At 37.1% G+C, this 26,753-nt stretch overlaps 1 protein-coding gene across 1 annotated transcript in view; it reads left to right on the forward strand.

Annotated features, from left to right (window-relative positions):
- The window catches only part of COL24A1 (collagen type XXIV alpha 1 chain), a 320,488-nt gene that overhangs the window by 178,512 nt on the left and 115,223 nt on the right, over positions 1–26,753 (forward strand). The window contains exons 27-33 of the mRNA XM_081088262.1: positions 5,116–5,169; positions 6,148–6,201; positions 7,126–7,179; positions 8,779–8,832; positions 20,308–20,361; positions 20,633–20,677; positions 20,796–20,840. Coding sequence (XP_080944388.1) covers positions 5,116–5,169; positions 6,148–6,201; positions 7,126–7,179; positions 8,779–8,832; positions 20,308–20,361; positions 20,633–20,677; positions 20,796–20,840 — 360 coding nt within the window. The remainder of the gene's footprint in view (positions 1–5,115; positions 5,170–6,147; positions 6,202–7,125; positions 7,180–8,778; positions 8,833–20,307; positions 20,362–20,632; positions 20,678–20,795; positions 20,841–26,753) is intronic.

Consider the following 26,753-nt stretch of genomic DNA (forward strand, 5'->3'; position numbering starts at 1 on the left):
TCAATTGATGCAGAAAAAGCATTTGACAAAATTCAACACCCATTTTTGATAAAAACTCTCAGCAAGGTGGGAGTAGGAGGATCATACCTCAACATAATAAAAGCCATATATGACAGGCCCACAGCCAACATCATTCTCAATGGACAAAAACTTACACCATTTCCCCTAAGAACAGGAACAAGACAGGGATGCCCCCTCTCACCACTCCTGTTCAACATAGTACTGGAAGTGTTAGCCATTGCAATTCGGCAAGAAGAAGAAATAAAAGGCATCCAAATTGGAAAGAGGAAGTAAAACTGTCCTTATTTGCAGACGACATGATATTATACATACAAAACCCTAGAGACTCCATCAAAAAGCTACTAGACTTAATACATGAATTTGGCAATGTAGCAGGATACAAAATTAACCCCAAGAAATCTGAGGCATTTCTATACACCAATAGTGAACTTTCAGAAAGAGAGATTATAAAAACAATCCCGTTTACCATCGCACCAAAAAAACTAAGCTACCTAGGAATAATCTTAACTAAAGAGGTAAAAGACCTCTACTCAGAAAACTACAGGACGTTGAAAAAAGATATAGAGGAAGACATAAACAGATGGAAGAACATACCGTGTTCATGGATTGGTAGAATCAACATCATTAAAATGTCCATACTACCCAAAGCAATCTATAAATTCAATGCACTTCCCATTAAAATACCAACGGCATACTTCAGAGATCTAGAACGAACTCTCCAAAAATTCATCTGGAATAAAAAAAGACCCCGAATAGCTGCAGCAATCCTGAAAAAGAACAAAGTAGGTGGGATCTCAATACCAGATATCAAGTTGTATTACAAAGCCACTGTTCTCAAAACTGCCTGGTACTGGCACAAGAATAGGCATATAGATCAATGGAATAGAATAGAGAGCCCAGAAATCGGCCCGAACCAATATGCTCAATTAATATTTGACAAAGGAGGCAAGAACATACAATGGAGCCAAGATAGTCTCTTCAATAAATGGTGTTGGGAAAATTGGACAGATATATGCAAGAAAATGAAACTAGACCACCAACTTACACCATACACAAAAATAAACTCAAAATGGATAAAGGACTTAAATGTACGACAGGAAACCATAAAAATTCTAGAAGAATCCAAAGGCAACAAAATCTCAGACATATGCCGAAGCAATTTCTTCACTGATACAGCTCCTAGGGCACTTGAAACTAAAGAGAAAATGAACAAATGGGACTACATCAAAATAAAAAGCTTCTGCACAGCAAAAGAAACCATCAACAAAACAACGAGAAAACCCACTGTGTGGGAAAACATATTTGCCAATGTCATATCTGATAAGGGCCTAATCTCCAAAATCTATAGGGAACTCATACAACTTAACAAAAGGAAGATAAACAATCCAATCAAAAAATGGGCAAAGGACCTAAATAGACACCTTTCAAAAGAGGACATTCAGAAAGCCAAGAGACATATGAAAACATGCTCAAAGTCACTAATCATCCGAGAGATGCAAATCAAAACAACAATGAGGTACCATCTCACACCTGTCAGACTGGCTATCATCAACAAATCAACAAACGACAAGTGCTGGAGAGGATGTGGAGAAAAAGGAACACTTGTGCCCTGCTGGTGGGAATGCAGACTGGTGCAGCCACTATGGAAGACAGTATGGAGTTTCCTTAAAAAACTGAAAATGGAACTCCCATTTGACCCTGTGATCCCACTTCTAGGAATATATCCCAAGAAACCAGAAACACCAACCAGAAAAGATATATGCACCCCTATGTTCATAGCAGCACAATTCACCATAGCTAAGATCTGGAAACAGCCTAAGTGCCCATCAGTAGATGAATGGATTAGAAAACTGTGGTACAGCTACACGATGGAATACTATGCTGCTCTAAAAAGGAAGGAACTCTTACCATTTGCAACGTCATGGATGGAACTGGAGAGCATTATGCTAAGTGAAATAAGCCAGTCAATGAAGGAAAAATACCACATGATCTCACTCATTCATGGATAATAGAGACCATTATAAACTTTTGAACAATAATAGATTCAGAGGCAGAGCTGCCTCAAACAAATTGTCAAACTGCAGTGGGAAGGCCGGGGAGGGTTGGGGGGCAGGAGGTAGGGGGGTAAGAGATCAACTAAAGGACTTGTATGCATGCGTATAAGCATAACCAATGGACATAAGACACTGGGGGATAGGGGAGGCTGGGGGACTGTCTAGGGCGGGGGGATAAAATGGACACATATGTAATACCCTTTGTAATACTTTAAGCAATAAAAAAATTAAAAAAAAAAAAAAGAATCACAACTGTCTCATGACTAATTATTCATCTTTTATTTAACACTGGCCTCTCCCTTGAGGTGTTGTTTTCATTGTAATACCATTGTTGTAAGAGTCATTACACTTCACCTGGACTGCTTCTGACTACATACCCATTTTCTGTTCTTCTCATCTCTACACAGTGAATACAGCCTTGTCATTCCTCCTTTACTCAAACCAACAACATTCTTATACAAAGACAAATTCTTCTGTAAATATCACAAATTTCTCATTTGACATTCAAAACCCTTAATAGTACATTACCAATATGTTTATATCAGTTCTTTCTTGTACATATTCCGTATCTCAAACAATCTGGATTTGATTTATGTTTGCTAAGTGTTTTACCATTTGCTACCTCCCACCTTCTGTTCAAATCATTCCATTTTGAATATACTTCCAACATTTCATCTCGTCAACAGTAAGCCATACCTCAAATACTGCCTTCTCTGTAAAGCCCTTCCTTATGTTCTCAACAGGATATAATATCCCCTGCCTTTGCATTATATAGCATTTTACTTTTTCTTCTCTGAACTTACAGAAAATATGCATTTACCTTGCCTAACTTATTAGATTATGAACTCCTTTGTATATTTCCCCATCTTTGCATCCAGGGTCTATTAGATGGGCAAATAAATGTGTTTAATGTAATTTTCTTCATATTATTTTGCATTTATTGAACAAGTTGATTTGTGACCAAAACCAGAAACAGTTCCATGCTTTTTATGCCAGCTATGTGAGTTCTGCTTGGTGCTTTCTTATATTTTACTAGAGGCCCGGTGCATGAAATTCGTGCACTGGGGGGGGTGTACTTCAGCCCAGCCTGCACCCTCTCCAATATGAGACCCCTTGGGGGATGTCCAACTGCCTGTTTAGGCCCCTCTCACAATCCGGGACTGCTGGCTCCCAACCGCTAGCCTGCCTGCCCATCTGATTGCCCCTAACTGCTTCTGCTTGCCAGCCTGATCACCCCTAACCACTCTCCTGCCAGCCTGATCAATGCCTAATTGCTCCCCTGCCAGCCCAGTCACCCCTCAACTGCCCTCCCCTGCCGGGCTGGTCCTCCTCAACTGCCCTCCCCTGCTGGTCCGGTCACCCCTAACTGCCCTACCCTGCAGGCCTGATTGCCTACAACTGCCCTCCCCTGCTGGCCATCTTGTGGCTGTGGGTGCCGCCATCTTTGAAGGTGTGGCAGTTAATTAGCATATTTCCTCCTTATTGGCTGTGGGCGCCTCCATCTTTGTGATGGGGTGAAGGTCAATTAGCATATTCCCACTTTATTTGATAGGATATTTCTTTGTTGAAGTTATCACTGTGTTTATCCATTCTCCCAAGTTTGTGACCATTACTTTAAACTCTTTATTAGGTAAACTACTTATTTCCATTTCACCAAGTTTCCTCCTAGAGTTTTATCTTCTTCTTTCCTTTTTTAAAATTAAATCTTTATTGTTGAAAGTATTACACATGTCTCTTTTCCCCCCCATTTGGACATATTCCTCTGTTTCTTCATTTTATTGACTCTCTGTGATTGTTTTTATGTATTAGGCTAAAGAGCTACCACTCCAGTCTTGAAGGAGTAGCTTTGTGTCGGAGATACACTTATTGTTCAGCATGCCTTAGCTCTCAGTTGTCTGCAGAACCCTCCTGATTATCGATCTCAGCACCCTGATTTACTCTTGATCAGTCCCAGTTGCTGAGAGTGTGCCAAGACCTGTTAGTGTTCCAAAGGGAGGGGCCTCCGTCAGCACATAGTTTCAAGTTGATTGGAAGCCACTCTCAGGCAACAGCCTTCAAGGTTTGCAAAAATATGTGGTCCTATGAAACCACAGTGATAAATCCTGCTGGCCTCCAGACCAGGGGATCTGGAGGTATCCCCTAGGCAACAGTTGCAAAAATTGGGCTTCCACATGAGTGTAGAAGCTCCTTTCTGGGTGGTATCAGTGAACTGTAGCAAGGCCAAGCGAGAATGCAAAGTTGGGTCCCCTGGGCTATGTTTCCTGCGACAGCTCTGTAGCCTCTGGATGTGTGGCAAACTTGAAACCTGCCCCTGATGCCAAAGCTCCAGGACAAGTAAACAGGCCTCGTCACAGGGAGACTGGGTGTGTTTCAGCCTGCTGTCCTGGGGTAGTAGCCTGTGAATAATTGTCTCTCTGGTTGTCTGAGTCCCATGGGTGAAGGGGGTCAAGAGGTACAAATTACCCATCATAAAATAAATGCCACGGGGGTGTTATGTATAACATGGTGACTATATTCAATAATATTGCATTGCATAATTGAAAGTAGCTGAGTAAATGTTCTCATCACAAGAAAAATATTTTGTTACTTTGTATGGTGATGGATAGTAACTAGACTTATTGCTGTGATAATTTTACAATGTATACAAATATTGAATCATTATGCTGTACACGTGAAACTAATATAATTAATATTATATGTCAGTTATACATCAATTTAAAAAGAAAAGCTGTGAATACATCACTTTTTATAAAATTTGCTGGATTATAAATTCCACAAAGACAGGGACTATGTTTGAATTTGAAACTCAGTGCCTTTCAACACAGGGCCTGTCACACATTAGACATTCATATAGATCTATTTATTGACTCAATAGATTAATTAATTCTGATGTGAAGTTAAAGGCTGGACACCTATACTAGAGGAGATTTTACTCTAAGAAAAAATTTAGGATTGGTTAGAATGGGACATAATGATTTCAGATGATTTAAAACAAGATGCTATATGAGCAATGCAATATATGTATATTTTTTTCTAAAAGGGACCTGTTGGTTTACCTGGAGGAGTTGGGATGATTGGAAGCATTGGTGAAAAGGTAATTTCTTTCATTATTTTGTTCAGTAGTGAGACTGCTAAGCTATACTCAAAGGATAGGTATTCATATGATATATTTAATGTTAATTAGAAATCACTCCTAATTTCGAACACATTACCTATACTGAATCTTTTAAATATTTTAAAATATAGCTAATAGTATATACAGGGTGTCCCCAAAATGTGTATGCACTTTGAATAATTACAAAGTTGGTGTTTGTTAACATACAGTTCATTTTCAATTTTTAAAAGAATCAACAGAAATGAATAATTTCTTTTGATCAATGCCTGTCTTCAAACCAATGACCATTCTGCTCCAGGCACTGCTGATAATGCGCAGCAATGAAATCACAAACATCAAGAATCATTTCATTTGGTATTTGTGCGTCCTCAATTCATTGACTGTTGCCGGTTTTGTACCATAAACTTTATCTTATGTATCCCCATAAAAAGAAAGTCTAGTGGCACTTTAGGCTAAATTTTCTTTATTCAAAATTTAGTCTGGCTTCACCCATTATTTCAGATCAGTTAAACCAGAAAAGAAGTGAAAATTAAGTGAGTTATCAGCTGTTAAAGTGTATTTACATTTTTGGGGGACACCCTATATGTTTCTCTTTTTTTAAAATCTTTATTGTTGAAAGTATTTCATAGATTTCCCTTTTCTCCCATTAACCTCTTCCAGCCCTCTCCAGTCCCTTCCTGAAGCACCCACCACCCCATTGTCTATGTCCACAGGTTATGCATAAATGCATACAAGTTCATTGGTTGATCTCTTCCCACCCACTGTCCCCTGCCTGTATATTCTAAGTTTTAAATTTTTGGTTAAAATAAAAAATTTTTAAATTTAAAAAATACTAGAAATTAGAATAATGTATGCATGTAAGTTATGATTCTAATGAACAGTTTTTCTGTCTAGGTGTAGCTCAGTCATGACTAATTAACCTGCCTCAATGTTTCTCTTCTCTCTTTGTACTAAAAGGGAGAGCGTGGAAGTCCAGGCCCAGTAGGTCCTCAGGGAGAGAAGGGTGCTATGGTAAGAGCTCAATGATTTGAAAGATATGTTTCCAAAGAACATAACAAAGTTGAGGCATTCCAGAGGTAGAATTATCTTGGATGCAATATAAGTAAATGAAAAATACTATTTTATAGTAACTTACCATTAGAATTTTCTTCTTCTTTAAACAGTTTACCTTTTAGAATGCTGTATGAAAGGTAAAAATCTTTCAAATCAGATGGCTTGGTCAGATATTTTTAAGTGTGACAGAAACTAGAACAAATGATTATTATCAATAAAAGAATCTTGTTTTCAGAAAATATAATGGCACATAATGCTGTCTACAGTTTTTTTTTTACCTAAGTTATTCTTTAGTGTTTTGACTTTTATATTATCAGAAAAGCAGTATAGGGGTTTTTGTTGTTGTTTTTTAAAACTATCTCCAGTTGTTGTCAGCTAGAAAATTTAACATGTCCATAAATTAATCAATTTTAGGAATTATTGCCTCCTAAAACACTCCCTGAATCAGTATCAATACCATAGAGGGTATGGTCCTCCTAAAATTGGGTAGCCAGAATATTTGTACATATTGGCACTCATTAATTATTACATTCCATGACCTCTGAAAATCATGTGATTTCATAATCTATATAACATAAAGTTCAGAAAATAAATGAATATTCTCTTCTCTATAGGTTATAATATGTGATTCTGGCTAGTCAATTTCTTTTCCAGGCAAAGAATTTCTAATAAAAGGATATGCAGCTTTTATGTAATTATTTTTTTTATTTCTATTGTCTGTGGAACATTTCCTATAGCCTCTTACATCTAGGATAAGAGAGAAAGATCTTCTTATCAGATCATCACTTTTTATTACTACTTATAATTTACTGGTTTTTCTTTAATGAAAATAATTAGGTATAATGGAGAGTTTATGTCTTTTATATTTTATTCAAATTATAGGGATATCCAGGTCCTCCTGGGGTCCCAGGACCCGTGGGTCCACCTGGCTTACCTGTAAGTACAGAAAAGACTTTATATCCCTTCTAGAATGTCTGTTTAAATTTAAACCCATCATTTTGGTTATTCTATGTTTTTATGCAAAATAAATAATGTGTAAAACAGAGGGAGGCTGCTTCTCTCCCCAGTCAATGCAAAACACTGTAGAATATGTCATGGTGTCTTGAACTTCCTACCTCTACTTGTTCCATAAGCTTCTGCCTGCTTCTAATAGTACAACCAGTTTCAATTCTGCTGCCTAAAACTAAAAAGACATTTAAACTTTCTTTTGAATAACCACATATTAAAAAACAGGGTCAGTAGACAAGATTAGAAATCAGACCAATTGGATATATAAATCACAAGTAAGCATAAGTTCCAACATTTTTAAAAGAAATTTGCAAAGTATTTTCAACCAAACACAATTTATAGAGAATCTACCTTTATTAAACAAAACGGGAGTTTTTCAAAATACTCTGTTTTTGCTTAGAGAAAGAAAATGAAATCTTGTCTCTTAAGGGATGACGTTTGCTTATCAAAATTTAACTGTGTTTGTCAACTTAAATATGAAAGAGGTAAGCCTTTATGTTCCCTTAAGCAAAACTATTCTTATGAGAAATAATTTATGCTGTTGTGTGAAGGTGCTTTTTTGAAGAGAAGCCCCATTTTACAGTATAGTGAAAGATGTGGTTTTGACTTCTAAAATTAGGAATACTGATCTAGGGACACAGTTGTCAATCTTTTTACTAACATCAGATAATTAATAAATTTGATATCTTGTATAAGTTCACTGGTTTTATTTACCTAATGTTATATAGATAAATAAATTTGTTTTCTAATTAAGTCTTTATTGAAGACTATAAGGCATAAAATAATTCATTGTAATTGACTAAATAGCAACTTAATCTTTATTTACAGGCTATTTTTGTGGAATGTTAATTGGAAACACTTTGTGGCTTTTTTCATAGTAACAAAAAAAATCTATCTTTGTGTTATGGGATTGTCATAAATGTCTAGAATAATGGGAAAGAAATATCACTGTGACGGCCATTGCTTCTTTAAGGAAACAGGCAGGTTAGACTGGTGTCTCCCTCCACTACTGATCCATGTATGTTCCTCCAGAAAACAACTCGTGAATATTAAAAGCTTCCCATTCTTTGTTCAGGGTGTAAATGCCCAGAAATGAAGCTACTCCAAATAGTAGGAACATCAAAAGCACAATATTGGGGAAAGAAAAGATGGTGTTCGTTTTTTTTTTAACTAAAGCATATTTTTAAGGAGACTAATCAATTTTTATATGTGTTTTCTTTTTTTCATTGACTTCAGAGAGAGGGAGGGAGAGGGAGAGAGAGATAGAAACATCAATGATGAGAGAGAATCATGGATCGGCTGCCTCCTGCATGCCCCACAACCCAGACATGTGCCCTGACTGGGAATTGAACCATGACCTCCTGGTTCATGGATCAACACTCAACCACTGAGTGGCAGCGGCCAGGCTAATCAATTTTATTTTAAGAATTCCCAAGGGGAGTTACATGTTTTAAAAAAGGGTATAACTACTATTCTGATAACATTCCTATGAATCGTATAACTGATATTAAAATTTTCATCATATAGGGTCATGTTGGGGCAAGAGGACCACCTGGAAGTCAAGGTCCTAAAGGACGAAGAGTAAGTTATCTAATGAAGGAACTAACTTCATCTCAAAAATTACTTCCTAATGATGTGTTCCACAAAAGTAACTTTATATATTCCATATTGTGCTGAGACATTATTGGATTTTCCCCTTGTTTTCATTATATTAGGTGAACTACCTACATTTATTGAAATAATGACTCAAAATCATTTGTATTTATAAAACCATACATTTCTGCTATGAATTTCACTAATTCATATAGAATTCTTCTTTCTTATTCCCAGCTTCATTCTTTGAGTGAGCTATTAATGTGAAGATTTTTAAATAAATTCTTAATTTACTCACAAGAGGCTCATATAGCAAGGAATAGTAGTATCATAACAAAATAAGGGCAAAGAGAAATGGAATGAACAAGAGGTGATATGATCATGTGCAGAATTAAATGAAAAATCTTACTCCCTACTTTTTTTTATTCTTTTAAGAAATCTTTATTGTTCAGATTATTACAGTTGTTCCTCTTTTTCTTTCCATGGCTCCCCTCTACCCGGTTTCACCCCACCCTCTGCCCTTACCCCCCCCCATCCTCATCCATAGGTGTACAATTTTTGTCCAGTCTCTTCCCACAACCTCCACACCACCTTCCCCCCGAGAATTGTCAGTCCACTCCCTATCTATGCCCCTGATTCTATTACATTCACCAGTTTATTTTGTTCGTCAGATTCTTTATTCACTTGAATTTTAGATTCACTTGTTGATAGATATGTATTTGTTGTCACTTTGTTATTCATAATTTTTATCTTTACCTTTTTTTTCTTCTTGTTCTTAAAGAATACCCTTCAGCATTTCATATAATACTGGTTTGGTGGTGATGAACTCCTTTAGCTTTTTCTTATCAGTGAAGCACTTTATCTGACCTTCAATTCTGAATGATAGCTTTGCTGGGTAAAGTAATCTTGGTTGTTGGTTCTTGCTATTCATCACTTTGAATATTTCTTGCCACTCCCTTCTGGCCTGCATAGTTTCTGTTGAGAAATCAGCTGACAGTCTTATGGGTACTCCCTTGTAGGCAACTGTTTTTCTCTTGCTGCTTTTAACACATTATATGTGGGAAACGTAATAATACGTTTTACGTATTTATACGTTCTACCAGTGTAGTAGAGCATGGGACACATATTAATACGTTTTTTATAGACTAGTGGTAGAATGCGGGTAACGTATAAATACGTAAACTAAAGTTATCGTAATTTTACTGAACGTTGCCATTTGTGCAAAAAATTAGCAAAAATGGCCCGTGCCACCTGTTAGCGCGCAATAAAAACTACCCTCAAACAATGTGTTAAGATTCTCTCTTTGTCTTTTGCTCTTGGCATTTTAATTATGATGAGTCTTGGTGTGGTCCTCTTTGGATTCCTCTTGTTTGGGGTTCTTTGCACTTCCTGGGCTTGTAAGTCTATTTCTTTCACCAGGTAGGGGAAGTTTTCTGTCATTATTTCTTCAAATAGGTTTTCAATATCTTGCTCTCTCTCTTTTTCTGGCGCCCCTATAATTTGGATGTTGGTATGCTTGAAGTTGTCCCAGAGGCTCCTTACACTGTCTTCATAGTTTTGTATTATTTTTTCCTTTTGCTTTTCGGTTGGGTGTTTTTGCTTCTTTGTATTTCAAATCTTTGACTTGATTCTTGGGATCTTCTAGTCTGCTATTGGATCACTGTATATTATTCTTTATTTCAGTCAGTGTATGCTTAATTTCTAATTGGTCCTTTTTCATATCCTTGATGGTCTCACTACATTTCTTGGAGATTTCTAGAAGATTCTTGAGTAACCTTATAACCGTGGTTTTGAACTCTATATCCAGTAGTTTGCTTTCCTACGTTTCTTTCATGTGTGACCTGTTTCTTTGTCTCTGCCTTTTGGCTGCTTCCCTGTGTTGATAGAGTGGCTTTGTGTGCTAGGCGTCCTATAGGGCCCAGTGGCTCAGCCTCCCCAATTACCTGAGGTGGACACTCTTGGTGCACCCCTTTGTGGGCTATGTGCACAGTCTTGTTGTAGTTAAGCCTTGATTGTTGTTGGTATCACTGGGTGGAATTGACCTCCAGGCCAGTTGGCTGTGAGGACCAGTTGTGTCTACAATGGGAGAACTGCTGTGCTGGAGACACCCTTATGGGGCAGGATTTACTTGAGTGAGGCGTTGACACTCAGAGTCTGCTCAGGTTTTTAGGCAGAGAAAGGCCAGGCCATTCATATGCAAAAGCCTCTGCACTTGGGTGGGGATGTAAATTGGGTGGGGCAGGGTCTCAGGGAACCACCAGGGTGGAGCAAATCACAATGGCTGCCAGTCTGCTCTGCCTCGGAGAGGTCCCGGGGTCTGTGTCCCGCAACCCCATGCAGGAACAATGACCACTGCAAGCACCTCTGCGAGAAAGCCGCCCTCACGCTCTGGCCTGATGCCAGACAGTCCATTTTCTCTCGTTATAAGTCTGGGTCCCCAAATTCTCACCTGGAACTGGAGTTCAGAGCAGTTGGGAGCTTGTTTCTCCCTCCTGATTGAAAAAGACAACAGCGTACCCAGCTGCCAGGCCCTTTCACATTCACCTCCATACCTCCACACTTCCACACCTCTGCACCTCCTACCGGACTCAATGTGCTTTGCTCTTCCTTTCTAGTTGTAGAATTTCCACTCAACCAGCCTTCCCTTGGTTCTGGATGGTATATGTTTTGTCTTTTAGTTGTAGTTTTAATGTGGTTGTGCGCTGCAGCAAGTTCAGGTGTTTACCTATGCCGCCATCTTGGTTGTCCCTCTCTACTTTTTAAACATTAAACCTTTTTTTTTCTTTAAAGAAATAAGAACCACAATTTGTTTCATGCCTGGCACTTTTATATATACTGTATTATCTAACTTAATATTCAAAGCCACCCTAACAAGGGGAGGCAGAATCTCAGATATTATATTTCAGGCAAGGAAACTGGGGCCAGAGTTTCAGTGTATGACCTTATACACACACAGAGAAATGGTACAACTAGGATTCAAACCTTAGTGTGTCTGACTCCAAAGCCTACACCTATCCAATACTGCATAGAATATTAAGGAGTATTTTTCCCTTAATTAATTTGAAAATGTGGGCTTTAAGAATTCTTTTTTTCTCCCTTGACTGTATCTTGATTTTATAGGTAGTGAAGAAAATACTTAAAATTTCTATGAACGTGGTCTCCAACTGACAAAGGCTAAAAGCAAAACAAAAATTGCTCTTTCACTTGGCACACGGGAGATAAGTGTTACGAGTGCTCAGTTTGAAATAATGGTTATAATTTCATGCCCTGTGTTTTAGATGAGAGCACATTTGTCTTTTATTCTTTCATTGCTAAAAAATGATTTTCCTTACTGGGTGATAGATTTACAGCCTATAAATAATCCTGATGGCCACATCTGTTTTTAGCCCAACTGAGATTTAAAATAATAAAATAAAAAATAACGGTGGATAATCTGGACTCACAGACGGTCATTCGGTGGTCAGTATCCTGCCAGCACTCATTACTTGGTCAGGTCAAATGTGTTTATTCAACTTGGTATTACTCATAGTGGGAAAGTTCAACCAATTTTCTTACACATGAAATAAAGAAGAAAGATGCATACTTTTTGTTAATTATGTTATTGAGATCTTATTGATTATCCCATCTGAAACCATGTACCCAAGCAAGGTCTGCTCCTGAACCACTTGTGCCTTCTCATGACCATATGGGACGTTGATTTGCACTGCAATTTTCTGACCTCTGTATGACCGCTGGGCAGATTATTACTGTTTCCTGATTTGCCACATTGTCCTCAACTCTTACCTCCTCAAGGATCTATTTTCCTTCCACCCTCCAGATACATTTTCCTGATTCTTTCCCCAAATGGCTTCTCATCTTTATTTAAAGTTCAGCCAGTACTTTTCAAACAAGGAGACTTTGTTTAGAAAGAAGGGTTTTGTTGAGAACAAAAATGCATTCTTTACTGAAAAAAATATTTCAGGCTATCAATGAACATTGGGAATACAAAAAATTACTGAAGACTCGAATATTTGAGGAAGAATATAGTATTATGAACTTCCATTCTAGCTGTTACCTAGTATCTTTCTGTTTCTCCTCTCTCTTATCGATCCTTTCCCACCATGGATATGATCTCAGCACCTTAAATTGTTCCTTCCCAGCTTAACTCGCAAAAAAAAAAAATGAAAACCTATGTCCAACCCACTAAGATAAATTACAAGGGTATCTGGCTGGGAGTTCCTGTGCCCAGCCCTTCCCTGCCACCACAGAAGGTGAGGGGGTGTGTATTTCCAGGACACCTGTAACCCTTTGTGGCCCACAGCTGTGTCACAGTACGCGGGAGGGGAAGCTTGCAGTGGACGAATTTGCACTGAGACCGCACAGAGAACTATCATTACAGAAGTAATGCATATATGCCCTACTGTTCTGCCTGTGATCTATACTGTTAGCAAATGGACATGAGGACTTCAGGAATGGTAGGACTACTCCCCACACAGTCTGTCTGCTCTTCTGCTCTCTCCTGCCCATCCACCTGATTCTATCTAACATTTATTGATTTCCTACACTTTGTCACACACCCTTCTTGCACCATGGAAGATTCCAGGTTAACTACCCCTTAAAACTAGGTCACGTACTAACTTACGGTCTAGGGGCTTTTGAAGTGTCATGCAATATTGGCACTTTTCCAGAGGCTAGGAAAATCATAGGCACGCAATAATGCCTGTCATCTGAGGAAACAACCTACACAACTTAGTGTTATGAAAATTTTTTTAACCTCTTTTGTGGAGGTTGTATAATCATACCTCATAAAGCAGAAAAAGGGAACAGGATTGGCTAAAAATATTCTTATCGTTTGAGATTCTTAGATGGGAAACTTGGCATAAATTTAAAGTATTTTCATTCATACTGATACTATAAGCCAGTGGTTCTCAACCTGTGGGTCGCGACCCTTTTGGGGGTCAAACGACCCTTTCACAGGGGTCGCCTAAGACCATCGGAAAACACATATATAATTACATATTGTTTTTGTGATTAGTCACTATGCTTTAATTATGTTCAATTTGTAACAATGAAAATACATCCTGCATATCAGATATTTACATTACGATTCATAACAGTAGCAAAATTACAGTTATGAAGTAGCAACGAAAATAATTTTATGGTTGGGGGTCACCACAACATGAGGAGCTGTATTAAAGGGTCGTGGCATTAGGAAGGTTGAGAACCACTGCTCTAAGCTTTGACTCCACCTGTGAAAATTTGGTTGAGGAATAGTTATTTAAGTGAAGTAAAGTAATTTAAAATGCCAAAACTAATTAATATAATACAGTCATTTCCCCCATACAGGAAATATAGGCCAGCGGATTCTCTACTGCAGGTCGTGACTTACTTAGCCCTGCGGGTCACCAGCTATAAGCACAGCCTGAGCTGCTTGCTGTCCCTCGTGTGTACATTTAACTCCTTGGGGTGAAGCTCATCCCCTGGTGCCTCGCCAGTGCACACTCCTGTGCCCAGCTGCCCTGACAGGAGAGAGAACACGCAGAGCAAAGTCAACCTCATCTCCTTTCTGGCCCATGGATTGGGCCTTTGATCATGAGATGACTTTAGCTTTTGTACCCTTCCTCTAGAACAGTGGTTCTCAACCTTCTGGCCCTTTAAATACAGTTCCTCATGTTGTGACCCAACCATAAAATTATTTTCGTTGCTACTTCATAACTGTAGTGTTGCTACTGTTATGAATCATAATGTAAATATCTGATATGCAGGATGGTCTTAGGCGACCCCTGTGAAAGGGTCGTTTGACCGCCAAAGGGGTTGCAACCCACAGGTTGAGAACCGCTGTTCTAGAAGGATGGGGTAGAGGCATACAATGGAGTAATTTTTTTATTCTGATTAAGCTACTTAAGAATGAAGTGGGAGCAAAGGTTGGAATAACTATATTAGCAATATGTAATGTTTTAAGATTTTCTATGAAAGGTGTAGAATGGCTAGAACAATAAAAATTCTAAACTAGCTCTTCCACAGAAATGGGTACCATTTTGGAAAAGCAACTGAAAAAGGGTAACAGGATTGGCTAAAAATATGTTTGTCATTTGAGATTCTTAGATGGGAAACTTGGCATACATTTTAAAGTACTTTTATTCATCCTAATACTCTAAGTTTTTAGATTCAATGCTGGTAATAACTGGAGCACTCCAGGTGACAAGAAGAGCATCTTCTATGGCTTTTTCTTTGGAGAAATCTGTAACAAGCATAGAATCAAAAGATTTTTCCTACAAAATCAAAGAAAATGTTTGTTTTTGTTTAAGGGAACATTTTTTCTAGTTGTATTTATCAAGATCCAGAAAAGACTGGTAGGCAAAATTAGTTAAGCACCTGAGTGATTTTAAATTAATAGAGGGGTCAAGCAAAGACAGATATGGTTAAAAGGAAATATAAATATACTGAATCTAAGTTAGATATTTGTTCTGTCGGTAAAGGGTGTTAAATTCATTCATAGATATTTAGCTTATTAAAATTGATTACAAGGGTGATGGAAATGGGTTTGGAATTCTCATAAAAGTCTTCCTAAGTAAACTAATGTGCATTTTATGTTAGTGTTTTGGTTCATTATAGGTTTTTACATTTTAATTGTAGCATTCATATAAATTGGTGGTTCTGTTTTCTATCATCTAATACATTTAGTATTATACTGATTATTCAGGAAGGTGGTTAACTTCTTAAGATTACTGCCTACAATTCAAGTATGAAACATGCTTAGTTTATGTAGCTGGGCTGTCGGACTTTATTCCAGCCTTTAAAAGCCACTGATAGCTGACTTTAACTTCTCTAAAAGAGGATACAAAATTAGATTTATTTAGCCAGGATACATTCTCCAAAAGCTTTATAGGTAATTAGATATGTTAAAGCAGGTATTAGAAAAGTAGCTTTATACATACCCATTTAGGTGCCTATTATAATACTATTTGTATAATTTTTAAAGCTTATTTTGTCTCAGGAGTCACAGAGGGGTAACTTCTACAACCAATATCAAAGTGAAATTTATAGTTGCTGAAAAATTAAAAAAAAAAACCACCACAACAGACGCTGATAAAGCTAGCTTTTAGTTTGCTAACTGATCCTTAACTGAAGCTACAGAGTTCTAAACTTTCCTAGGCTTCTGACAGCCTTGCCTAGCCTTTTAACTAGCAACCATAGGCTTTACAGCCTTTAATTAATCTAATTGCTAACTGCTATACCTAAACTTTTAAAAAATATATATTTTATTGTTTTTTTTACAGAGAGGAAGGGAGAGGGATAGAGAATTAGAAACACTGATGAGAGAGAAACCCTCTATCAGCTGCCTCCTGCACACCCCCTACTGGGGATATGCCCAGAACCAACATACATGCCCTTGACTGGAATTGAACCTGGGACCCTTCAGTCCACAGGCCGACACCCTATCCACTGAGCCAAACCAGTTAGGGCCTTGAACTTTTTTATATTAATTGCATTCATCTTTGTCTTTACTGTAGGAACAAAGACTTCCATTTTTGTTGTTGTTGTTCCCTGTGTAATTCTGGATTAGTAAATGAAATAATAAATGTGAAAGTATTTTTTAAATTTATTTATTTATTCGTAAATGGTATGTGTTTTTATTGACTTTATTGGGGTGACATTGGTTAATAAAATTATATGGGTTTCAGATGTACAATTCTATATTGTGTGTTCACCACCCCAAGTCAAGTCTCCTCATGTGAAAGTATTTTTTTAAAGCAAAAGTATTTTTTGATGTAAAACATTGAGTGGTTATCATTACTACATGTTTCACTTAATTTTGGAGGGAGTTCCTTTCAGTTATAATACCAATCAGCTCTTTACTTGTGAATGTTTAATAGTCATTTTGTAACCTCTTCTAAACTTCAGGTCCTCTATTTCAGCTTGAATTCACTTGCTAACAGGATTAACCTTGATTTCTTTTTGACATTGGAAAAATCTTATAAACTTCATAAAGCACAATTATTCAAAGGCTTTGAGTACCTAAACATCGTGTAAGTCTGGCAACATGATATACTCATCATGTAAGTATAGCTGCAGGCTTTAGTTTCCTCATCTTAAAAAGTGGGGGTTGTACTCATTCAGTCAGCACACTAATGACAGCAGATGCTCTGTGTGCTGAGGCAGAAACTGTGGTTAATTATGAGACTTCCTGCCTGAGCTAGCTCCAGCCTTTTCTACGTATGCATCTATATTGAGGCAGCCACTTCAGCTGATCTTATCCAAGAAATGAGACTTATTTACCGCATTTGGATAAAATGATCTTTCTTTAAAAATTCTAAATTTACAGTTCAGTGTTTGGGGGAGGGCCTTTTGAACCTTTATCCTTGAGACCACTACCATTTAAACCTAGACACAGTGGCTCCTGACTCTCTAACATGAACCTTGGAGATATCTGCCACATTGGCTGTCTATAGTCAAACTCATTATCTTCTCCCCATTCCCTCTCTCCATGCCAAACAAAGGCACATTTCCTTGTTTTTTATTATTAATGCTGCCATTATTCTACCCATTACTTGCTAGCAAAATGTCCAAGAAAGACAAAAGGTCCAGGTTACAGAGGAGTTAAGAGCCTAATTATACCAGTGAACACATTTTCAGTCTAGATTTTACTTGTTTTCTGTGGTATTTAGAATGTTAACCACTCATTCTTTTTCATACTCTCTCAACCGTTCTCTTGTTATCCCAAAAGATTTTGTAAAGTATTTTCTTAAAAGGCAGGGAAGGAAAATAGACATGGAAGGTGCCAGAGAAAGAGATGCGATGCAGGGTGCTGAATGTTTAAGGTGGTGATTATGAGAGCAAGGCCCTCAGGACCTCTGCCCTGGAAATTCCAAAATCATCCTGTCATCATTGTTTGTTTGTTTACTAATTAACTTTAGCTAAATTTACTGGGCTGACATTGGCTAAACTTCATGTATATAACTGTGTCATAGTTCTGTATATTCTATCGTGTGTTCCCCACTCAAAGTCTAGTCTCCTCCATCTCATTTGTCTTTTTCAAAAAATCATTATTGGTTACTTAACTGTCAAACATTCCCAGCACGCCCCCACCTCAGGACCTCTGCAACTGCTATTTCTTCTGCCTGAGTGATCTTCCCTAAGTTATTTGCACAGCCTGCCATCTCACCTCCTCAGGTGCCTACCCACAAATCACTTTTGAGAGACTTCTCAGCCCAGCCAATCTAAATAGGGCTCCCCACTTGGATTCTCGCTAGTCCCTTAATCTCCCTCCTTTGTTATTCTTCATTACAATTGACTACCTATTATCATTTTATACTTTAATTTTATATATTTACTTGCTTGTCTATGAATTTAAGGATTTGACTCTTCTCCCTACCATATCCTCTAGGCCTAAAACAGTGCCTGGCTTATAGTAGGCACTCAGTAATGTGGTTGAAGGAATAACCTTCACTTGGAAAATCACCTGTTAAAATAAGTCCACACTCTTCAACTTGGCATTAAATGTCCTACACCAGCCGTGGGCAAACTACGGCCCACGGGCCAGATACAGCCCGTTTGAAATGAATAAAACTAAAAAAAAAAAAAGAACATACCCTTTTATGTAATGATGTTTACTTTGAATTTATATTAGTTCACACAAACACTCCATCCATGCTTTTGTTCCGGCCCTCCGGTCCAGTTTAAGAACCCATTGTGGCCCTCGAGTCAAAAAGTTTGCCCACCCTGTTACACAATAAGACTGTAACTTAGTTTTGCAGTCTTTTGTGGGAAAATAGGGCATAAAAAAGATTGAGGGACAGGTCACAAAGTACCTAAATACAGATAGAAATTGTCGGGTTAGAGCTGTGGCTATAATTTTAGTATGACCTTTGGAGCTATAGATCCTCACGGAGTGAGAGTCTTTTCTCCAATCTCATGAATGTGGCCAAGAGGATCAGAGAATGAATGCAGTTACCCTGAGAGCACCCAGGAAGAAAGTCCTATTATAGGATGCAGCTTTTCAATTAAATGAAGCTAAACTAAGCTGCCCCCAGGTGGGGTACAAGAGAAGGTGCTGAAGCCTAGGACTCCTTCAAATCATCATGTTGTACGGGGTTATTTGTATCAATGTTTTGTATAGAAATTTCAGCACCCCCTCATTATGTATTGGTTTAAATGTAAACTCCAATCCCTCACTTTTTAAGTCCCAGTCTTTACACAATTGTTTCTTAATATAGAAATACTGAAAAATACTACATGTAATTAATAGCTCACCTAACCAAATTACTTTTTTTAAAATTTGGGGTATCTTTATTCTTGCCTCTGTACCCTTTCCTTATCCTATCTCTATCTCTATCTAGAGTTCTTTCAAGAGCACTCTCACTGTCAAAAATGATATCTTCATTCCATTTATAAACATGTGAAAGTTCCTCACCCCTTGACTCCTTTTTGTCCTTAACATGCGTGTCTCTTACTATAGTCATTTATATAATTTACCTCATCATTCTCTGTGCTTCGTATGGAGAAACTTTCTTATAACTGTATAGCCACATAACACTTCATGCAAAGCCTTGTCTACAGTAGGCATTCAGTTAATGGTTGTAGAATTGGATTAATTCCCTTGAAAATGACTTCAAGATCATCCAAGGACAGTTATAATTTAGACAGGGAGAATAACTTTTGCACCTAATGCTTCTTCACAACTAATTACTGAATGAATAATGTGATAGTATCTTAGCTGAGAAGTTTTAAATGTACATGAATATTCCCAGCAGCATTTTCCCCCTTCCTGTGCCCCTGCCGTCTTCCAGTGACTATTGTCAAGCAGGTGCTTAGCAGGTACAGTGCACTCAGCACTCATTTTCTAGTAAGTAGAGAAAGTGCTGTTCCAAAAATATAAAACCTAAGAAGACTATTTGGACAAAAATAAAAAAAAAACCAGCTACTTTTATTTAATTTTTTTAGAACTGTTTACTCTTTTTAAAATCTTTATTATTGAAAATATTACATAAACCCTCCTTCTCCCCCATTAATCTTTTTTCATCCCGCTCCTGCCCCGCCCTACCCCCTCCTCATTCCATTGTCTGTGTCCATGGATTATGCATACATGCGTACAAGTTCCTTGGTTGATCTCTTCCCACCCACCCTCCCTGCCTTTAAATTAATTTAGAGTTGTTTTAGAATAAATCCTGAATGACTGCTGAATAAATGATAATGTGAACAAAATACCCAAGAAACCAAACCTATACTTTAGCTACCTCAACAACCGAATCAGTTATTTTTGTGGTCACCTGATTTACTATTTGATATTCAATCTTGAAAACATGAGTTTGATTCTCTCACGCAAATGGGTTCATACTTGCACCCAGTTGTGTTCGTTTATGTGGTTATGGCACAGGAACAAGCAGTCCATCAACTAAAGAAGAATGTCTTCATCAGCAAGGGTGCATAGCAGTAAAAATGGAACATGTGAAATTAACAACAGGGCATTTTTTCCGTCTCTAGGGACCAAGAGGAACAGATGGTCTCTCTGGGGAACAAGGTACACAGGGTGCCAAGGTAATCACTGAGCTTCCTGGTTTCATACAGTTGTTACTCTGAGCCCATATATTCTGTCTAACAACGGAGGCATGCCCTTTCAAAAGTAGGGTGCTACGTTTTCTCTTAGTCTACAGAAGGAACGTACATAAAGTTTTTTCACACACAGAAATGTAATATTTAGTATTGAACTGTGTGCATGATGTCTGATTTTTTTTGTAGGTGAGTGTATGCTGGCATGTTTAACACTGTAATTTACAATCTTATTAACTCAGTATTGATACTTTTTTAGGGTGAAAAAGGAGATCAAGGGAAAAGAGGACCTTCCGGTCTTACTGTAAGTAGTAAAGCATTTCACATTAAAGATAATCACTTGAAACCTTTCATTTTCTTTGGTGTGTGGCTAATATTTGGGGAGGAAGCTACTTGACCCAAGCATTTTCTTTCTTATGCAGGGTAAGACTGGAAACCCTGGAGAGAGAGGAGTTCAAGGGAAACCAGTAAGTAATTAAAATTCAGCAATGAACAAACTTGCCTGCTTTCCTCTCTGACACAACCGTTGTTGAATATTTAGTATGTTGGACTAACAATACAAGTTCTTTTCTTCAGTCATTAGGTCAGTGTTTTAATTTGGGCAAATTGCTTATTTATTCTGAGCCTCGTTTATACAGATCTGTAAACTGGTGGTTGATACCTTTTCACTCTAGTTATGGTTAGTTTTTCTCTAAAATCCATTTCAAAATAAAAGGATGTGATATTACATAAATATAATGGAATATTAATAAAGCTGACATAATAAGAAACTTCTTTGAGGCTTCTTGCCTTTCATTTTATTTCAACTTGATTGTTTTTTAGACCCTTTCAGTGTGGAGATATGTGTGTCATCAGGCTTTCCAATGGCACTGCTCTGAGAGTTTTTAACGTTATGTAACAGTAGATATTTTCTATAATAAAAAATCTTTTCAGAAGTATACATTTTTTCCCTGAGAAGCAACAAGTTCTGTGATTATCATCATTAACGGAGGGGAAAAACTGTTTTTAAAGAAAGAAAATAGAAAGATACATATACACATATGTACACAGACATACATATATATTATATATATATAATTTTGAGCATATAAGCTTAAGTGTATATGGGTATTTTTAATTACTTTCATTTGGAATCATAATTTTTAATGATGAAGTTTTGATTTGTAATACACACAAGTGTATGTAATTAAAATTATAGAATTACATAATATTTTAATAGCCTCCAACGGAAGAGTCCAAGAAGGATAAGAGAAAAATGTTTTAACTGCCATAGTAATCGTCACTGTCACATTCACTTACTCCTCATTGAACTCTGCTGCCCCCTGCCTATTGGTTTTCATAATAGCATTATATTTGACAGTGGACAAACCTAAAACATCAGACCTAAACAAAACAAAAAATGACTGTATCCAGGGAAAAAACTTTTGTGTGACATTGTATTATTGGTTGATGTAATCCCCAAAGAATATTCTTTGAATATTAATATTCCTCATCTGAGTTTTTTATATATTAATGTAAATGGTGTTTGTATAGATTTTTTTCCGTTTTACCAGGCCATATACAAAGCTAATATGTTGTAATGAGTGGAGAAACTTGGAGCTCATCAAGTTCATCAAGCCTATCAGATATTTCTGGATAAATGTAAAATTTGATATTTGATTTCTTCAATCTATATATATATAAAAGCCTAAGTGACTGAACTACCAAACGACCAGTCGACTGGTTGCTATGACACGCACTGACCCCCAGGGGGAAGACGCTCAATGCAGGAGCTGCCCTCTAGTGGTCAGTGTGCTCCCACAGCAGGAGCAGCACTCAGCCAGAAGCCTGGCTTATGGCCGGAGCACGCAGCTCTGGCAGCACAGCCTCTCCCACCTGGCGGCAGTGCTACTGAGCTGTGGCAGGGGCAGGGGCAGGCGCGGCGGGGCTGGGATGTGCAGGAGTGGCACCCAGCCCCAGCTTGGGCTCCTCCCTAGCTGCCTGTCACTTTCTGCGTTGCTATATCCCTCGGGGGTTGTTGGACTGCTGGTTTCAGCCGGATCCCTGAGAGGATCATGCCAAAACCGGCAGTCTGACATCCTCTGAGAGGTCCTGGATTGTGAGATGGCACAGGCCAGGCTGAGGGACCCCACCAGTGCATCAGGCCTCTAGTCAAATATAAAATTCACTAGAGCCACTTTGTAACCATAGCTTATGGGAAGCAAGTTTCATAGACGATTGGAAGAGTAAATTACTTTAGTGGATGATATGGGTTGGATATTAAATCATGAGTTTGAAATAGTTGTTGAGGTTTACTTAGCTCTATACCTACACTGTCTCCTTCTTCTTGATTGAACTGAAATAGACTTTGAGATCTTAAGAAAGCTAGTATCAATACATCCAAGAAATCCAGACAGTCCTAAAGATTTATTTCTTTGATCCTGCACAGTAATCTCAGTGTCTCTAGTCATTTACCCACTGTCAATGAGATGACAGTGCTATGAAATAAAAAGATGTAAAATAGATTGGAGGTCAGATTGACCTTTGTTCTAGTAGTGCATGTTCCTTTTAGCTATATGTATAGTCTTGGTTAAATTGGTTAGCTCTCTGGATCATATTTTCCTCATCTGTAAAACAAAAATATCTCTAACTTGTCACAATTCTAAAACTAGATATCACATGAAAATTGGTAACACATTTAGCACTTTGGTAGTTCAGATAACCAAGAGAAAGTATATTTTTCTATGGGCCAAAATTGTTTCCACACATAGATCTCTCTCAAGGGGAAAATTAAGGGGGACGGCTATGATCCATTGTGTTATTAAAGTGATAAAATCTGAGTAACTGTTTTTAGTTTTCTAAGTCTTGTACAAACTATAACAAATTGTACATTATTTTTATCTAGCCATTTTTTTCAGTTAATGAGATTAGGAAGGTAAATCAACTATGATTTTATTTTTCTCTATTTCTCTCTTTAATTCTGTCAAATTTTGCTTATGTATTTGAAACTCTGTTTTAAAGTATTTGCATTTATGATTATAATGTCTCCCTGATCAACTGATCCATTTATCATTATAAAATGTCCCTCTATATCACTGGTAATACTTTTTATTCCTGGTCATACTGTTTGTTTTGAAAACCATTTGATGTCTTTCCAACCTTCTTACATTTGCTGGTTCAAGGCCATATCTTTTCCATTCATTTACTTTCAAGCCATCTGTGTCTTAATATTTAAAGTGAGTGTCTTATATTTGGGTCTTGCATTCTTATTCATTTGGATAATCTCTGTCTTTTAATTAGTATTTGGCCCATGTCCATTTAATGTAATAATTGATATGGTCGCATTAAGGTCTACCATTTTATAGTTGTTTTCCTTTGTAGTGGTGTGGTATTTTTGTTCAATACCTTCATTTGGTCTTGAATAATTTTGAGAATGCCATGTTAATTTAACTATTGGCTTTTTAGCTATACTTCTAATTGTTATTTTTAAGTGGTTATTTTATGTCAAAAGTGAGCAAACTTTTTCTGTGAAATGCCAGAAAATAAATATTTTAAGCATTGGGGGTTGTATATTCTCTGTCACAAATACTCAGCTCTGTCATCATAGTTTGAAAGCAGCCACAGACAGTATGTAAAGGAATTAATATGGCTTTGTTTCAAAAAAACTACATTTGAAAAAACAAGTGATGGTCCAGATTTGACTGTAGTTTGCCATCCCTGGTTTGAGGATTACAGTATACATGCTAACTTTCCATAGCCTACTTAGAGTTAATATAATACAATTGCTCCTCAACTTACAATGGGATTATGGGTTATATTGTAAACTGAAAATACGCCTAACCTACCAAACATGATAGCTTATCCTAGTGTACCTTAATCATGTTTGGAACACTTAGATTAGCCTACAGTTGGGCAAAATCATCTAACACGGTGAATACACTATAAAATATTGCTTGCTTACCCTCATGATTGCATAGCTGACTGGGAGCTGACAGAATGCTGCCCAGCATTATGAGAGGATATCATACTGCATATTGCTAGGCAAGAAAAAGTTAAAAATTCAAAGTACCGAATGCATATCACTTTGATACCATTTTAAAGTCAAAAGTTGTAAGCTGACCTATTGTTAAGTTGGGGACCACATATAATACTTATAGTAATTGTAAGGAACTGAAAACATATAGTTCATTTACTAACATCCAGTATTTTGTGCTATAATTATACATATATCCCATATTACAAAGTTAAAGCCCATATTGTAAAGTTAAAATTTTGCTTTAATATAAATAAGTTAAATGTGTGTTTTAGAGATATTAGAAAAAATAGTGTTATTTTATTTATCCATGCATTTATTATTTTTGGTGTTCTTCATTCCTTTCTGTAGGCCTGCATTTCTAAATGTTGTCATTTCTCTGTAGTCTATAGAACTTCCTTTAGATTCTTATAGTCAAGTTCTGCTACAGATTAATTCTCTTAGTTTTGTTTATGAGAATGTCTCTATTTCATCTTCATTCCTGAAAGATATTTTCACATGATATAAAATTCTGGGTTGATATTTTCTTTTATTTGATTTTATTCAGCACTGAAAAAATTGATATGTCATTTTTCTTTTGACCTCCATTATTTCTACTGAGAAGTCCACACATCTTTATCATTATTCCCCTACAAATAATGTAACAATTTTTTCTGGCTGCTTTCAAGATTTTCTCTTTATTTTTTTTTTTTTACTTTTAGCAATTTGAGTATGATGCGCCTAGATCAGGGGTGGGCAAACTTTTTGACTCGAGGGCCACAATGGGTTCTTAAACTGGACAGGAGGGCCGGAACAAAAGCATGGATGGAGTGTTTGTGTGAACTAATATAAATTCAAAGTAAACATCATTACATAAAAGGGTACGGTCTTTTTTTTTTTTTAGTTTTATTCATTTCAAAGGGGCCGGATCCGGCTGCGGGCCGTAGTTTGCCCACGGCTGGCCTAGATGGTTTTGTTGTTGTTTTTTGTTTGTTTGTTTTGTTGTTGTTTTTTGCATATAGTGAGCTTGAGGTTTGCTGAGCTTCTTATGTGGGTAAATTGGTGTTTTCAATAAATTGAAAATTTTTCAACTTTGTTTTTTCAGATATTTTTTTTACCCTCTCTTCTCTCTTCTTTCCTTCTTAAATTCCAATTAAATATGCATGTTAAACACTTGATAACATCACCTAGGGACATTCTCTTCTTCTGTGTGTAGACCTCTCCACTCTAGTTTTTGCCTATTATGGTCTTTCCTGAAGGCCTTCAGATGTTTTTGAAAAATTATTTTTTTCCTAGGTGTAGAGGCATATAGGTTGGTTTATAGGAGCTATTTGGCCAATATTAGAAGTGGGAACTCTTAACAGGTCTTTAAATAGAATTTTCTCTGGAGTAACTCAAAATACTTGAGAAAAGTTTATTTCATAATTCTTATAATACAAAAAGTGTGTAGTATTAACTCTATTCTTTCCCCATTCTTCAGATAATGAAGCAGAATAATGAAGCACACAGTTTTAATGATCCTCCAGTCAAGGTGTAGCCATGGAAATAATATTTATATGGTCCCTTGCTTATTCTCATAAAAAGTCTTTGAGGATGCTCTATACATTTGTTGAAAGGGGAAAAGGCATTGAATGATTCCTCATTGAAATCAGTAGAAAGCAGCTTGGTATAGAGGAAGAGCATGTCATTGGATCAAGCATATTGGAGGGCAAATATTGGTTCTACCACTTACTAGCTGTTTCCACTTTGCACAGATTATAGGACCTCAGTTTCCCTGTCTTTAAAATTAGATACTTTTTATTGTTATAACAAATGATGTTTATTATTTGTTTGGCACAGGTTCTCAATAAATTGCAACCATAACAGTCATTATTGTCCTGGTCATCATATTCGTAACTGCTGAGTTCAAGTGATGGAGCAAGGAGGTCTGCTACAAATAATGTCTTTGCAGTAGCACCTGTAAAGCCTTAAAGGGAATTTTTATTTTGTGCCAGCTTTTGCTTTTCTTCTTCATCTCCAATAAAAATAGAGTCCACTTAAGTCACTTCATAGCTTTGCCAAACAGCTTTTATGCACCGTTAACAGCATTAAAAGTATATATGAAGCTGATCCTGTGTGCAAACACACTTTACAAAGCGAACTAAGCATACATTATTTAAGGTTATAAATTTTCGCTGTGTGTTTCAGTTAGGATCCCTTATGTTGATTCTGTCACTTAATTTAGGAGCCTGGAGTAATGGGTAGCATATGATTTTCATTACGGAAACAGGGTCTTAGTCAGATGGAAGTCCATGATTTTATATATCTTTCTTTCTCCAACAGGAGAACCATGCATAACTAAACATAGCATTAATGATTGTAACTTAGAAGATTGCATGTGGCTAGAAAT

This window comes from Myotis nattereri, assembly GCF_964212035.1.
Source record: "Myotis nattereri genome assembly, chromosome: 3".
NCBI lineage: Eukaryota > Metazoa > Chordata > Mammalia > Chiroptera > Vespertilionidae > Myotis > Myotis nattereri.